Raw genomic sequence first — 14,143 nt, forward strand, 5'->3', positions numbered from 1 at the left:
ACTCAAATGTCTGGAAAACAAAAAAATTGAAACCAAGGTGAAGGTTGTACTTTCCTGTTTCAGTCTTGTAAACTGACTACACTGAAGCAAAACTAGCCTCAATATGTCAGCTCCACTGAGCTGGTCCTGCCTGAGCAGGTCCCCTGGAGGAACAGCACATGGCCTGTGGCTCATCTGATCCACGATTTTTCCTGGGTAAACCTGAGTCGCATTTGTTTCTTCACAGCATTACATGACCTGATGAACATATGGGCTCCAGAAGGTCTTGGAAGTCCTGCTACTGCTCTGAGACAGGTGTCCATGATACTTTTTCTCTGACATGCACAAGATAAAGAGGACCCAATTGTAACATATCTGTTTCATGTAAGCAGAGGAGCCAAAGAACTAGCAAAGGGATAAAGAACTATTATCAAGAACTATTAAAACAGGGTAAGTCAGTTATTCTGCCCAAGTTTCTCAATCTTCAGATTATACATAGAAACACTTAAAGTTAATTTAAATCTTTCCTACAGTTCCCATTCATTTGCAATGTGATGACACATCTAATCATTTAAAATCAGTAACCATGACATATATGTATGAAGACCTATGATTCCAAGACACTGTAAAGACTCGGTATTTAAACTTTTAATTGATTCCAAGACACTGTAAAGACTCGGTATTTAAACTTTTAATTGCTTTCAAATTGCAGCAATCTGCAGAATATGATTCATATACCATCTTTTAAAAAGCCTAGTAAGGGGCTGGAGAGATGGCTCAGTGGTTAAGAGCACTGGCTGCTCTTGCAGAGAACCTAGGTTCAATTCCCAGCACCCACATGGCAGCTAACAACTGTCTGTAACTCCAGTTCCAGGGACCAGGGGGATTCAATGTTGTCTTCTGACCTCTGCAGGCATTGCACTACACAGGAACACTTACATATATGCAGGCAATACACGCATACACATAAAATAAAAATGAGTATTTTAAACAAAAAGCCTAATAAAAATTCATTTGCCTATAGAACTAATACCTAGAGCTAATCAAGAGAGTTGCTTTCAATATTGAGATTAAACTTTAAATATATTTGGTTTAAAAGTAACAATGAGTTCCAAAACTATTCACAGGTAATTTTTAACAAATATTTGCTTAATGTGAGTTACAAAATTTCATCATGTTTACTAAAGTTAAGACACATTATTTTATTAATAAATAATAGCAAGACATAACATTCCAGATATCAGGATTTTATACTTATTCTTAATACTAAATTTAATAGGCCAAATGTTTCCTAGCGCTTTATGGTTACATAATCAAAATGGTTAAAGTGGCTAGTCAGCAAAGTTAAAGGATTAGATTTTTTCTGCTTCTTAGACCCTAAGCGGACCCATGACCACATCATTCAATACTTTTTGCTCACCAGCATTTCTAATTACTGGATCTTTCTGGAAAACTAATATAAACAGAATGATGGTCTAAAGCAGAGGTAAACCTGGGTCTGAAAGAGGATCTTCCCTAGAATGTCAATTTGTTCGTTAATCATGGTTCAAAACTGAGACAAGACTCCATATTTAAACAAACGCAATCAAACCTAGTGCTAGCCAAGGCAGGAGTCATCTTAATAATTTCATGTCATCACACCTTCTACCTCAAATTAGTAGGAGAGATAAAAATCTAACTTTACTAGAAATAATACTTCAAAAGCGTGTTTTGAAATGTCCTTTTATGGAAGCTGTTTTCCTCTTAGACCTGTCTTCTATAGCTTAAGGAGAGTGAGAAGGGCCACAGAACGCACATAGAAAGTCTCTGTAAAAGTAGCAATACAAAAAACAAAAGCAAAGAGGAACCTAATAACCTGTCACTGATATGATATGGCCATTCAGGTTATGGGCAGCTGCTGTCTACCGAGACTACAGCCACAATACAAGCCATGACACCCAGCTGAACTAACTAGCTTCCAAGTTCCACACTGTAATCACTAGATAATATAAGACATTACACATACTAATTCTCTGAAAAATGGGCTAAATAGTCTCACTACTGAAAAATTAAGGAGTCCTCCCATCCCCAGATCAAGGCTAAACCAGAGTTCTTGCAAAGCAGCTTCTCACATCTGACAGTGCACAGTGCAGTGAAAAAGTCAATTTCAATCAACAGAAAGCACTGGAACATCCCCTAAACAAAAGAGTAAGATCAGAGTTCCAAAAATCCTTTCTTCCCAATGTCTCCTGAGCTAAAATCCTCTTCTTCCAGTCAGGGATACAATGCATATGCCTTGTACTACAGTGGGCCTCTGACCCACTCATCCCATGAGATAACAGAAAGCAAATATATACATTTGCAGATTTAACCAAGGTAAAAACTTTCCCAGGATGGGGCCTAAACTAACCTTTTCATGGCTTTATTAAAACATCTACATGCAAAACATTAAAATATACCTAAAGTTCTAAAACAGGACTCAGTCTCTTTCCTTTTACCACATGCACCCACTTCCCAAGAGTTTTGTTTTTCATAATTTGGAGACCATGATCTAACTACAATGAGGCTCTAAGTTCACGAACTTTCTATCACCTTGCTGATATCTGCCTTGTGTGGTAAACTGTTAGCCATTTAGCACACACACCTCCAGTTCTGCTAGTCAGTCATTGGTAAGTAACCCATACTTAGATATCTATGTTCTTTAGGAATAGGTACAGTGATCATCTTTAGCATCACCATTACTTGTTTTGAATTTTTTAATTACATTTACTTTATTTGGGTAGGGGCTGGGAGGAGTACCTGCCACAGCACACATGTGGAGGTCAGAGGAGAGCTTGCAGGAATCAGTTCTCACTTTCTACGACATGGGTTCTGAACACTAAACTTGGGACTCAGAGCATATACACAAGTACCTTTACCCACTTGCCAATTCAGATGTCTACCTTGGATGGAGCAGAGAGTAGGAGGCATGTTAGATGAACTCCAGGATATTCTGCCTCCTTACATTGCATTATTAGGGTCCTTAGCCACCCTGATGCTGTGTGCACAGGCACCTGTGGGAAACCAGCTGGAAGACTAATCCACTCATTTATGTAGTGCCCATTGCTGGTTTTCTGTTGTGGGCTAACAGCAATATCTGTATCAGTACAAAGGAAACTTACACTAGTCCCATCAGTGTTTGTTTTGAGGAAGAGGAAGAAATGGAACAAAAGCTACTACATCATCTAGCCACTTCAAAAGCCCAGGTGCTGAGTTTGTCTGGTTGCCCCTTCACACTTAGCACTATGCAGATGGCTAGTAAATAGTACCATTCATGACGGCATTCTAGCCATTGCAGATGAAGCCTTGGTGTTTCCTAAAAAGAGAACTTAGAAAGTCTTAAATTTCAACCTGGAAGTCCTAAGAATTAGGCAAAACTACCCACCATAATAAAACTAATTTCATTGCTATACAATCAACTATAGCCAGCCACCACAGTACTATGAAAGCAGTAAAATTCTTTGGAGACCTGGAGGTAGAAGTCAGTGATATAGCACAAGCTTACCACACAGAAGCCCTAGGTTTAATCCCCAGTGCAAGCACACACATGCATATGAGCACACACACACGTACGTATACACACACACACACACACACACACACACAAACTTTTGGAGGATCCCTATTGCTTTATTCTTTCATTGGGGTAATAAAATAGCATGTCAATAATAAATTCACTGCCACAACAATTATGTACTGTCATGAGTTTCTGTTTATTTTAATAAACACCTTTCTAATCATAGTGGAAATGAAAAACAAAATTAAAACCACACAAATACATGTATAATTGGCAAAAAGAAAAGAAGGGTTGTCTAAGGATATTTGGCAAACATATCTAAGTTGCTGGGTATATGGACTGAAAAAGCAAACTTCATAGAGGCACAATCCTTGGTTATTTGCAACTTACTATACTAAATCACTGCCAGTACTCACACACAAACATGGGAGCTATTTTGAACTTAATAGCGAAGCTAGCATGTAATGGAACCCCACAGCTGTGGCAATGTGTCTTCAATTTCCAGCACACAGAAGTAACAGCAAATGTCAGAAGACCCTATCTCTGTAACAAGTACTATGATCCCAAATTATTTTTGCCAAAAAGAAAGGAAATCTTTTGCAAAGCTTACTTAAAATGAACTCTACTTGCTAAGTTTTAAATTTGTGTTCCAAATGTGACAGGGCACCTCAAAGGTGGAAACATGAGCTGGTTGGGATAACATCGAGGGCCATGTAAGGTGACCCTGGACAGGTTCCCAGAGACAGTACTCGATAAGATACTTAATGTCTCTGCTCAATCCGTGTGACTTTTACAAATAAGAATGCCGCATTCAGATCACTGGGTCACAACAATCTCTCTTCTTCACCGACTAAATCTGGAAGTAACACTCCATTGTAACAAGTAAAAGAAGAATGGCATCAAGCACCATACAAAGATATGAAGAAAAAAAATCAATGAGGTCAGTATCTGTTCACCATTCTTAGCATATATAATCCTAAAGAAAATGAGACATGGCCAGAGTGAAAGATGACCCAGGATAGTGCAGGGCTGCACTGTTTGTGAAAACTATACTCACACTCCTTAAATGTGACCCATCCTGATTCAGCCACGCATCTGAGTGCCTTAAATAAGATAAGCATTTATTAGCTGGATCCAAATTAAGTGAGCCACATATTGGGCATTTCAAATTACTTAGATAAGCTTTTTGATCATTGTTCACTTAATATCCCAACCCCATGACATGGATTTACCAAAAATTCTAGATTATCATTATTCCAACTCGGGATATCGGGTAAGGTAATCCTACCTATGAATGTTCTATTGGGGTTTTGTTATTCATACCTCAAAGGAGTGGAAGACTCAAGATGGGTGTGTCTGAAATGGAACACAGGTTGAGTAGTCCTTACCTGAAATGCTTAGGACCTCAGGCATTTCAGATTTTTTTTTCTTAATCTAGAATATTTACATAAATACAATGAGATATCTTAGGGATAGAATCCAAGTCTAATTACAAAATTCATTTCTTTTATATACACTTTATACACAACAGTTTGAAGATGACTATATACAGTATTTTAAATAATTTTGTGCATGAAATAAAATTCACTTATAAGATTCTTCTACTTGTAATATTCTGTTGACTCTCAAAATCCCCCAAATTTGGAGCATTTTGTACATATAGGTCTAAGAAGAGCCAGAAGAAAAGGGAGGAGACTAATGTAAGGTTTTGAATTTTCTACTATGTTAAGTAAAATACCCTTCTAAAACTTTTACTTTAAAATCCCTAATTCAAGCAATTATCTTTATAGGTAGAATAAACAGATCCCCTCGCATCAAAAAAGGATATGACATTAGCCATCTCTGAAGTGTCAGCTACACAAAGAGGAAACCCATGTGTCTAGTCCTGAATGATAAAGAACTACACAGAAATGGCTGTGTGTTTATATAACACTTCATAGTTTTCAAAGTAATTTCACGTCCGCATTTCCTGGAATCTTTCTAATGGCCCTGTGAAGTCTGTTCAGTGTCCCTCAACACCAAGTGAGACACCAGAAACAAGAAGCATGCTCTCACTCACAGAGTTGCATAGGGCTGAGGCTCGGGGCAGGGGGCACCAAGTCTAGCTACTAGTTAAAATTCCTTCCACCATGCTCATGAGTTCAATAATTAGCTTCCAACATCTACAATGCCATGGGAACTACTCTAGTAGCTGAGAGGGTTGCAGTAGCAAACAACAGATTTAAACCCATCCACAGAACATTTTAATGAGCACTACCATATGACTGGTTTTTTTTTTTTTTAGCTTGATTAGTAGTCATTGACAATACCAAATGTTCAATGAAAACTGGCTCTCTTTTGCATCTAAGAAAACTAAATGCATTAAATTAGTCAATTATAAAAACCAAACAATCAGCACTTAAAATATGTTAAAAGCTGTACTAAGAATTGGTAATTTAGGGTTGGAGAGATGGCTCTGCAGTTAAGAGCACTGGCTGCTATTGCAGAGGATGGGGGTTTGGTTCCCAGCACCCACATGGCAATTAACAACCAACTATAACTCCAGTTCCAGGGCCAACTCCTTTTTCTGGTCTCTGTGACAGGCAAAGGCTTGGGTACACTTACATATATGCAGGCAAAACACTCATACACATGAAATAAAAATAAATAATAAAAAAAGAATTGATAATTCAAGAGAAAATTGAGGCACTGAGTCTTAATCTACTCAGAAAAAGAAGCATATGTAGCAATAATTGCTTGAAAGAATTAACAGGGGCTGGAGAGATGGCTCAGAGGTTAAGAGCACTGGCTGCTCTTACAGAGGACCCTGGTTTGATTCCCAGCACCAATATCGTGGCTAACAACTATCTGTGACTCCAATTCCATGGGAATTCAATGCCTTCTTCTGACCTCCAAGGGTACTGCACAATACAGGTGCACTTACACACATGCACTCATACACATAAAAATAAAAAAATATTTTTTTTAAAAAAAGAACAAAGCAGAGTTCCTCCAAATAGAAAATGAACATCCACAGGACCATCTTCAAGATAGGAAAACCACACCACAGTTTTTGCTGAGATGGTCCAGTGAGATCAGTGCTCAGAAAAAGAGAAAATATTACTCTAGGCTTTATTAACTAACTTTATACTAATAGACTACAAATTTAAAATGTTAGAAGATTAGAGCAATTATTTTCCTTTTTTAACTTTCAACATTATTTCAACAATATAATTCAAAAGAGACAGTGATAGTGTGGTTGCTATCTTCCTAAAAAAATTTAAATCTCACAAAATATCCTTCCTATCTCATTTTCTTGAGAAGGGTTAGACTTTTTAGGATGATCTCATAGTTTCACAGCTTGAAGGCTTCCCATAAATTCTCATATAATTTACCATGTTTTGTCTTGGGTCACAAAGTCAAAGCCAGGCAGCAAGAAGAGGCTCAGAGGCCCTTCAGGAAGTTGGGCTCTGAGTGAGTTCGGCAGCAACGACACCCAATCCTGAGAGCAAGGCAGCCACTGCGCCTACAGAACCTGTGCCAGACAGGGCTGTGGCCCAGGCCTTGGTCTCAGCATGCCAAAGGCAAAGGCAGGGAGATTTCCACTTCCAAGACACCTTGGCTACATACTGAGTTCCAGGTCAACCAGGGCTACATAAGGGGAAATCTGTCTCCAAAAAAGAAAAAGGTGAAGTGGGTGACAAAGCCTTCCTGACACTCATCCCTGGGGTAGCCAACACCTTAAACACAGAAAGAGAGCTAAGTGATCACCACAGCTAGCTCATCTGTTGAAGCGAAGATCCCAGGACAAAACAGGAAAGACAAAGCTACTCAGAGGCATGTCATAACTACACCTCTTTCCATGTATTCTGACCAGATTGTCTTTACATTCTGAGTAATTTTGTTTTCAAGAATATCAATATGGGGGCTGGAGAGGTGGCTCGGCAGTTAAGAGCACTGGCGCTCTTCCAGAGAACCTGGGTTTGATTTCCCAGCACCTATGTGGCAGCTCAACTATCCATAAGTCCAATTCTAGAAGATCTGACTCTCTCTTCCGACCTCCGAGGGCTTTGTATGAAATAGGTGCACTTACATACATACACATAAAATAAAAATAATAAAATAAAAAAAATAAATTTTAAAGAAATTAAGGTCAAGAAATGCGAACCAAATAAAATATTTGTTCTCTGACAAGCAGTATCTGATTTGAAGTTGCAGGATAACAGAGGCAAAAAGAAATTAAAATCTCGTTAAGATTTGCTTTGGTTTTGTTTGTTTTGGGTCATTCTTGTATCTCTAGCCCAAGTTTTATTTTGTTTTGTACATTTATGTATGTATGTATGTATGCATGCATGTATGCATGCAGGTATGTGTGGGCACCTCCAAGGGCCATAGTACACGCATAGAGGTCAGAGGACAACTTGTGAGTCAGTTCTCTCCTTACACCATATGGGGTCTAGGGATAGAACTCATGTCACTGGGCATGACACAAAGCACCCTTGCCCACTGAGCCAATTCACCTGGTCCTTACTTTGTTTCTAATAAACACATAAACACATATATTTAAGGACTGCACTTTGATATAATAATCAAACCAAGATTTATAATAACACATCAACACCCCAAACATTTGTCATATCTTTGCAGTGAGAATATTCAAAATAATCTCTTCTAGTTAGTTTGAGCTGAGGAAAAAGAACTGGTGCCTGAGAGTGAAAAGTCTGAGAGATGGGCGGGGGGGAGAAACAGAGATAAAGGCTAGCTTTGCCCTTTCTTCAAATCTAATAAAACACTAGCCATGGCACAGGTTTTCCAAAGATCAATAGACTAAATTTCATGTATTGGGAAAGTGTACAATCACTAAAGTCTTCAGTCAATCACTGTATGACAAAATACACAAAATAAGTAAAAATGGATTATTTAAAAGTAAACATGCTTGTGAATGGGCAAGTGATGCTGTGAGCTGGTACCTGGACTGACACAAGCTTGTGCTCTAAAAGCAAGAGATGTCTGGTAAGGAAACTGATTCAAGGACCCCACACAATCTTCAGTGACACAGGTCCAAAACTGAAATCAGAACTGCAGTTACTGAGATATTGGGTTCAAAAAGAATCCAGTGTTCACAGCATCACCATCTATGTATAATGATCTGGATCCTCCTAGGAGTCAGGGAGTTGGTGATGGACACAATATAAACTGCCCAAAGGAATGACAGGAAACCACACTAGTCTCAAAGCCCACTATTTAGTCTCAAAAATACCTGTTATTTGAAAAAGCTGACTGTCCAAGACAGAAATGAAATCTAAACAAAAAGAAAATGCTTTGTTAGAACTATGGAAATTTCTAAATATGGAGAGCTCCCATTATTCCAATATTTACAGTTAGTAAAGCTTACACTAAAATTATAACTTCTTATTCCTATTAACTATCACTGACAAAGAATTCCCTTAATTAGAAGCTGGTAACAAAGGACCAAATAGAAATTCTGTTTTCTTACAAAACCACATAGGGTTGACAAGTAAAGTTTTAAACCCACAAGGAAGACTGAGGGTGAGGGGATCAGATTGGGGACAGTCACAGTATCTTAAAGGACAGATAAACATTAGGTAACAGATTTGGATTTCAGCACTCTCCCTAAGGGACCAAAAGAGGGAAATTAATAAGAACCTGGAAGAGTCTAGAATTGCCATGCAAGGTACTACAGGGGCCATTAAGTGCTGTGGTGAAACAATTATATAGGAAAATACTTAAAACCTCCACCTCCCTCCTCAGCCCAGGCAACTTCTCCTCTCTTACTTTAAACAAAGACAGATTATAGTATCTAAATAAACTGAAACAAAAACCCACTAGATTCACAAGCACAGGTACCCTACCAAAAAAAAAAAAGAGAGAGAGATAAAAAGAACAACTGAAAATCTGTACACCAATAATGAACCCAGGACCTTACCATGTGTGTTGTTCACCACTATGTACATTATCTACAATGGCCTGACACATGAAAATACTTGAACACACAGCAAAAACCTTGGAAGATGAGGTTTTAAAATGTCCAAGAAAGACTATCAACAGAAAAATCAAGGATATGAAAGCAAAAGGGAAAAACAGAATTCGATGTCCAGCCATCAGAAGTACATAGAAAGAACAGAGAAAATGAGGTAGGGCAGAGGACTTATGAAGAAATAAGGCAAGAAATGCTGTGACACTAAATGAGTATCACAAAAATATTAATAAAAGAATTTCAAAATACCACAAATAAAGGACATTCTAAAATTTCCATGCTATTTTAGATAGTAAGATTATAAATAATCAGAAGCACGAACAGCATTGGGACAACTCCAGCAGCCGTCCTGAAGCTAATGCACGATGGGATAGTGCCTTCTAAAGTCTGGAGGAAATAGTTTTAGCGTAGAACTCCATGCCTGACCCGACAAGCAGTGTAAGGCTGGACATACGGTGAAGACATTTTTAGTTGCACAAGTTCTCAGAGTCCACCTCCTGCCTACTTCCTTTCCCTTTCTCCTCCCAAACACAAGTGGAGAGGCATTTCAATAAAAGAGGGGAAGATGGAAAAGGACTTTACAGCTAGGAACTGAGGATCCACTGAAGAGAGCTCAGGGCAATGCTCAGGGTGAAGCAGAAGAGGTCCCATCATGACAGCAGTTGGAGAGACAGAGACCTGGTACTGAAGAAGCAGAAGACACAGTCAAGAGCAGCAACAAATCAAACCTTTGGACCCAGGTCCACTTGCGGAGTCTGGAATAAACTAGTAACAGTCACTAAGAAAAGCATCTAAGCATCTTTCTGCACTTAAATATGATAAAACCTTGCAAAGCTCAGACATAAACATTCCTATAATAAAACATATTCATGTATCCTAAAACTGGTTAAAAAGCCAAATTGGGAAACTATGCAAATTAAAAAATATATAAGAAAGGGGTTAAAAGATTAACTCTCACGAGCTGGGCATGGTGGCGCACACCTGCAGTCCCAGCACTTGGGAGGTAGAGGCAGGTGGATCTCTGTGAGTTCAAGGCCAGCCTGGTCTACATAGTGAGTTCCAGGACAGCTGGGGCTACAGGGAAACCCTGTCTCAAAAAGACAGAAAAAAAAAAGGTTAAATCTCACAATCCAAAATCAAAAGCCAACAGGTTTCAAATAAGAAGTTAAGTCAATAGCCATCTTAGAAATGAATTTTAAAAGAGGTAAACAGAAAAAAACTAAACAAACAGCTTTTGTTAAATAATGCATCTGGGAAATAAAATATGCAGGGACTCACAGGGCACATATTTGCTATTTTTTTCTTAAAATATCCTCAGACTAATATTTTTCAAACTATAGGTATTAGCTTACAAATTATACATTTGTTTAAATAACTGTCTTCCAATATTTTTTATCTTTGCATAAAGCTGGGAAGGAACCCAGGTACTCATGCGTCAGGCAAGCACTCCACCACCAAGCTATATTGGGCTCCAGCTCTGCAGCCCAAATCAGTAATAATAAGTTACTACTTATTATCCCAGAATGGGATTACAGATCTGTGGAACAAAAGCATTTAGTCTTACAGCAAAAGAGTTTTCAGATTTATAGTCAGGCACTAAACTTGGCTTTAAAATTAGTTCTCTAAAAACTTTTACATGCAATTTAAATAAACTAAATCACAAATAAAACCCCACACATCACAGCATGTCCTCAGGACTTCAAGCATCAGTGAAAGGATCAGACATTTGATCAAAATATCAATTAGATTTACATTACTTTTACCAGTCCTCTGCTTTTTGAAAACCACCCTTGTAATCTCGCTCACGCACCAAACAGCAGAAGCAGGGGCTACTGAGCTGCGCCCAGTGCTGAGCCACACCCAGCATTCCGTTTCTGTAACACCCATCAGCACAGAGTGGTCTCTACATTTAGGGGGGCAAGAGAGGGTGTATTTCACAACATGAAATACCTCTTGAAACTTGGATCTCAATGTCCATAAATAAAGTTCCATTGTTCACTAAATTTTGCATCCATAGATGCTTTGTAGTAACGAACAAGGTGAGTAGTCACAGTGGAGTTTGTGTAGCCTGCAAAACCCTAGGTATTTACTACATAGCCCTTACCAGAAATATGTTTATTGACCTCCTGAGCTAAAGTACTGTAATTCTCAATCTCATCTGACTTTTATTTCAAATTATTGAGCCAAATTCATATACTAAAATGTATACATAGTAAGACCAAGAGTCAAGGGCCACTTGAGTAAGAAGCTGAGAGGCCCAGGGGTGTGCTGTGGTTTCATTAGGGCCACGATGAATGGAGGGAGAAACCATGCAGGAGACTCTGGGTACCAAGGAGCTGTTGTGCCGGAGGAGCACTTCTGGCCCGTTTTACCCCTAGTGTCTCTATGCTCCTATGTCACTCTTCAACTCGCTACTATTAAACCAACTATTTCCTTTTAGTAAAAATGTTAGTAAAACCTGTGCCTTAATTCTACCTTCCCCAAATATTTAATCAAGATTTCTGTTTATATAACTCATGGCCATTCCAAAACAGCAATACAGAATACTTGTTAAGGACAGGATCTGTGGTATCAGGGAGACCGCCAGCTCTGATCCTGACCCCCAAGTATCATTCTGGCCCTGCAATCCTCCAAAATGCTCAACTTCACGATTCTCACCTCTACAGCTGAATATAATATCTTCATCAGGCAGCTTAAGGTACTGCCATAGAAGAGCTCAAGAATTGCTACCTGTGCTCTGTCATCCACTCAAGTACCTCACAGTCATTCATTATCCTTGAAGAGCCAGAGAAGCAGCATTCAAATGCCTCTGGCCTAAGCATCACAGTGGTGGAATCATCAGTGCTGAGTCCCTGCCCTCCCCTCACATACTGTCATTCTGCACTCTGCAGAGGGCAGGAACCTGTGCTTTCAAGTTCAGATACAATTTGCAATGCAGTGGGTACATGGAATAGATAGCATTCCTCGATGGTGAAGCACATACTGAGAAGGTAAGAACAAGCAAAAAGCTTAAGAATTTACAGGTATAAGTCGTCTAATACGTAGAAATGAGCTGAGAACCCCTCATTCTCTCACTGTTTCTCCCTCTACCACTGTCTTTTTTCCTTTTTCTGTGTGCATATCTGTGTGCTTGTGCTTACATTTCTATTGGGATCCGCAAGTTAACTAATGTTACATACAATACTAAGATTATTTCCTAGTTTATGAAGGTTAGGACTTCCGGCTATATATCCAACTTAATGCTGAAGGAGCTTAATAAGGCAAGGACTCAGACCCGAGTGGAAGCCCAGTGCTCTAACTTAGATTGAGCCACAGACCCTCACTACCAATTCAGAAACTTGAAGACAGATCCATTTCACTTACTGACATATTTTATTAAATACTTATTGTGTGTGTGTGTGTGTGTGTGTGTGTGTGTGTGTGTGCGCACCTGCAGAAGCCAGAAGAGGGGCAGGATCCCCTGGAGTGGGAGTCTCAGGTACTCATGTGCTACTAACGTGAACTCCATCCAGTCCCAGTAGGAGCAACAAGCACTCTCAAAAACAGAGCCATTTCTCCAGCCCCCTGATGTGTTTTGAAATAGAAATAAAAAGAGGAAAAAAATACATGTTTCTATGTTTTAAGTAACAATCTGGCTGAAAATAATCCCCAAACTCAATACAGGAATTCTTCTGTGTTAATGCAGATGAAGGAAACCACATGTGACACCCACACCAAGGCGAAGGTTTTCAACAAAGTCTAGTCCCAAACCAGCAACAAGAGCAGAGCGGACAGTGAGAAGTACAGAATGAGAATGCACGCTCACAGTACCTTGCTCCAGTCTAAAGCACAGCGACCGTCTGGCAGCTTCCATCTCAGGAGTTGGATTATCTAGGATGTGTCTACACCACTGCAAAGGACTCAGGGGTTTCTCTGATGAGGTGAATGTCTTTGAAGAACCAACGTACAACCTTAAAAAAAGAAATCTACATTATAGGTATGACATAGGTATAGAGAGTATGTCTCTCTTCTGGGTAAAACAACATGTATTTAACAGTTTCCATAGAAACAGAACTCACATCTGGTTACTTCAAAGTAACCAAGTCATTTTTAACAGGTGAATAAGCCCAAATAGAATAGGATACTTCCAAAACCTGCTGAGGACTACTTCAAAAACAGGTCTAGCCATTTTCCCCTTGACTTTATTCGAGTGAGGCAAAGCCAGGCGCCTCACTACTGACAGAACTCACACCATGATCATGAGATCTTATGATCTCACTCTACGTGTCTAGAAAGAATGCCATCTTCTTTTCCACAACATACTCCTTTAATACGTGCAATTCTGACGAGCATCTATTCTTGAAACGCCAACTTCACTAGTTACCCTTTTGCTACTGTAAATGGCACTCCCACCTATCAGAGTAACTCATCAGCCACCCACAAAGGTGGAGCATGTTCCTACTCTGGGAACCTGCGGATTAGAGGTGGGCAATTTCTGTGAAGGACTAGCTAGAAAAGACTCATGGCTCTGAGGACAAGTATCATAGACAATACTTAACTAAATAAGTATGCCTATGTGCCTATAAACTGTACTTATAGACAGTGGAAGTTAAATTTCCCATCATTTTCACAATCTCCCATAATTTAAAAATGAAAAAAAAAAAAAATATATA

At 39.1% G+C, this 14,143-nt stretch overlaps 1 protein-coding gene across 1 annotated transcript in view; it reads right to left on the reverse strand.

Moving 5' to 3' along the window:
* Positions 1–14,143, reverse strand: part of Slain1 (SLAIN motif family member 1) — a 61,845-nt gene that overhangs the window by 34,523 nt on the left and 13,179 nt on the right. The window contains 1 exon segment of the mRNA XM_029554096.1: positions 13,302–13,441. Coding sequence (XP_029409956.1) covers positions 13,302–13,441 — 140 coding nt within the window.

The sequence above is a fragment of the Nannospalax galili genome, unplaced genomic scaffold, assembly GCF_000622305.1.
Source record: "Nannospalax galili isolate Female #2095 unplaced genomic scaffold, S.galili_v1.0 scaffold140, whole genome shotgun sequence".
NCBI classification, from domain to species: Eukaryota; Metazoa; Chordata; class Mammalia; order Rodentia; family Spalacidae; genus Nannospalax; species Nannospalax galili.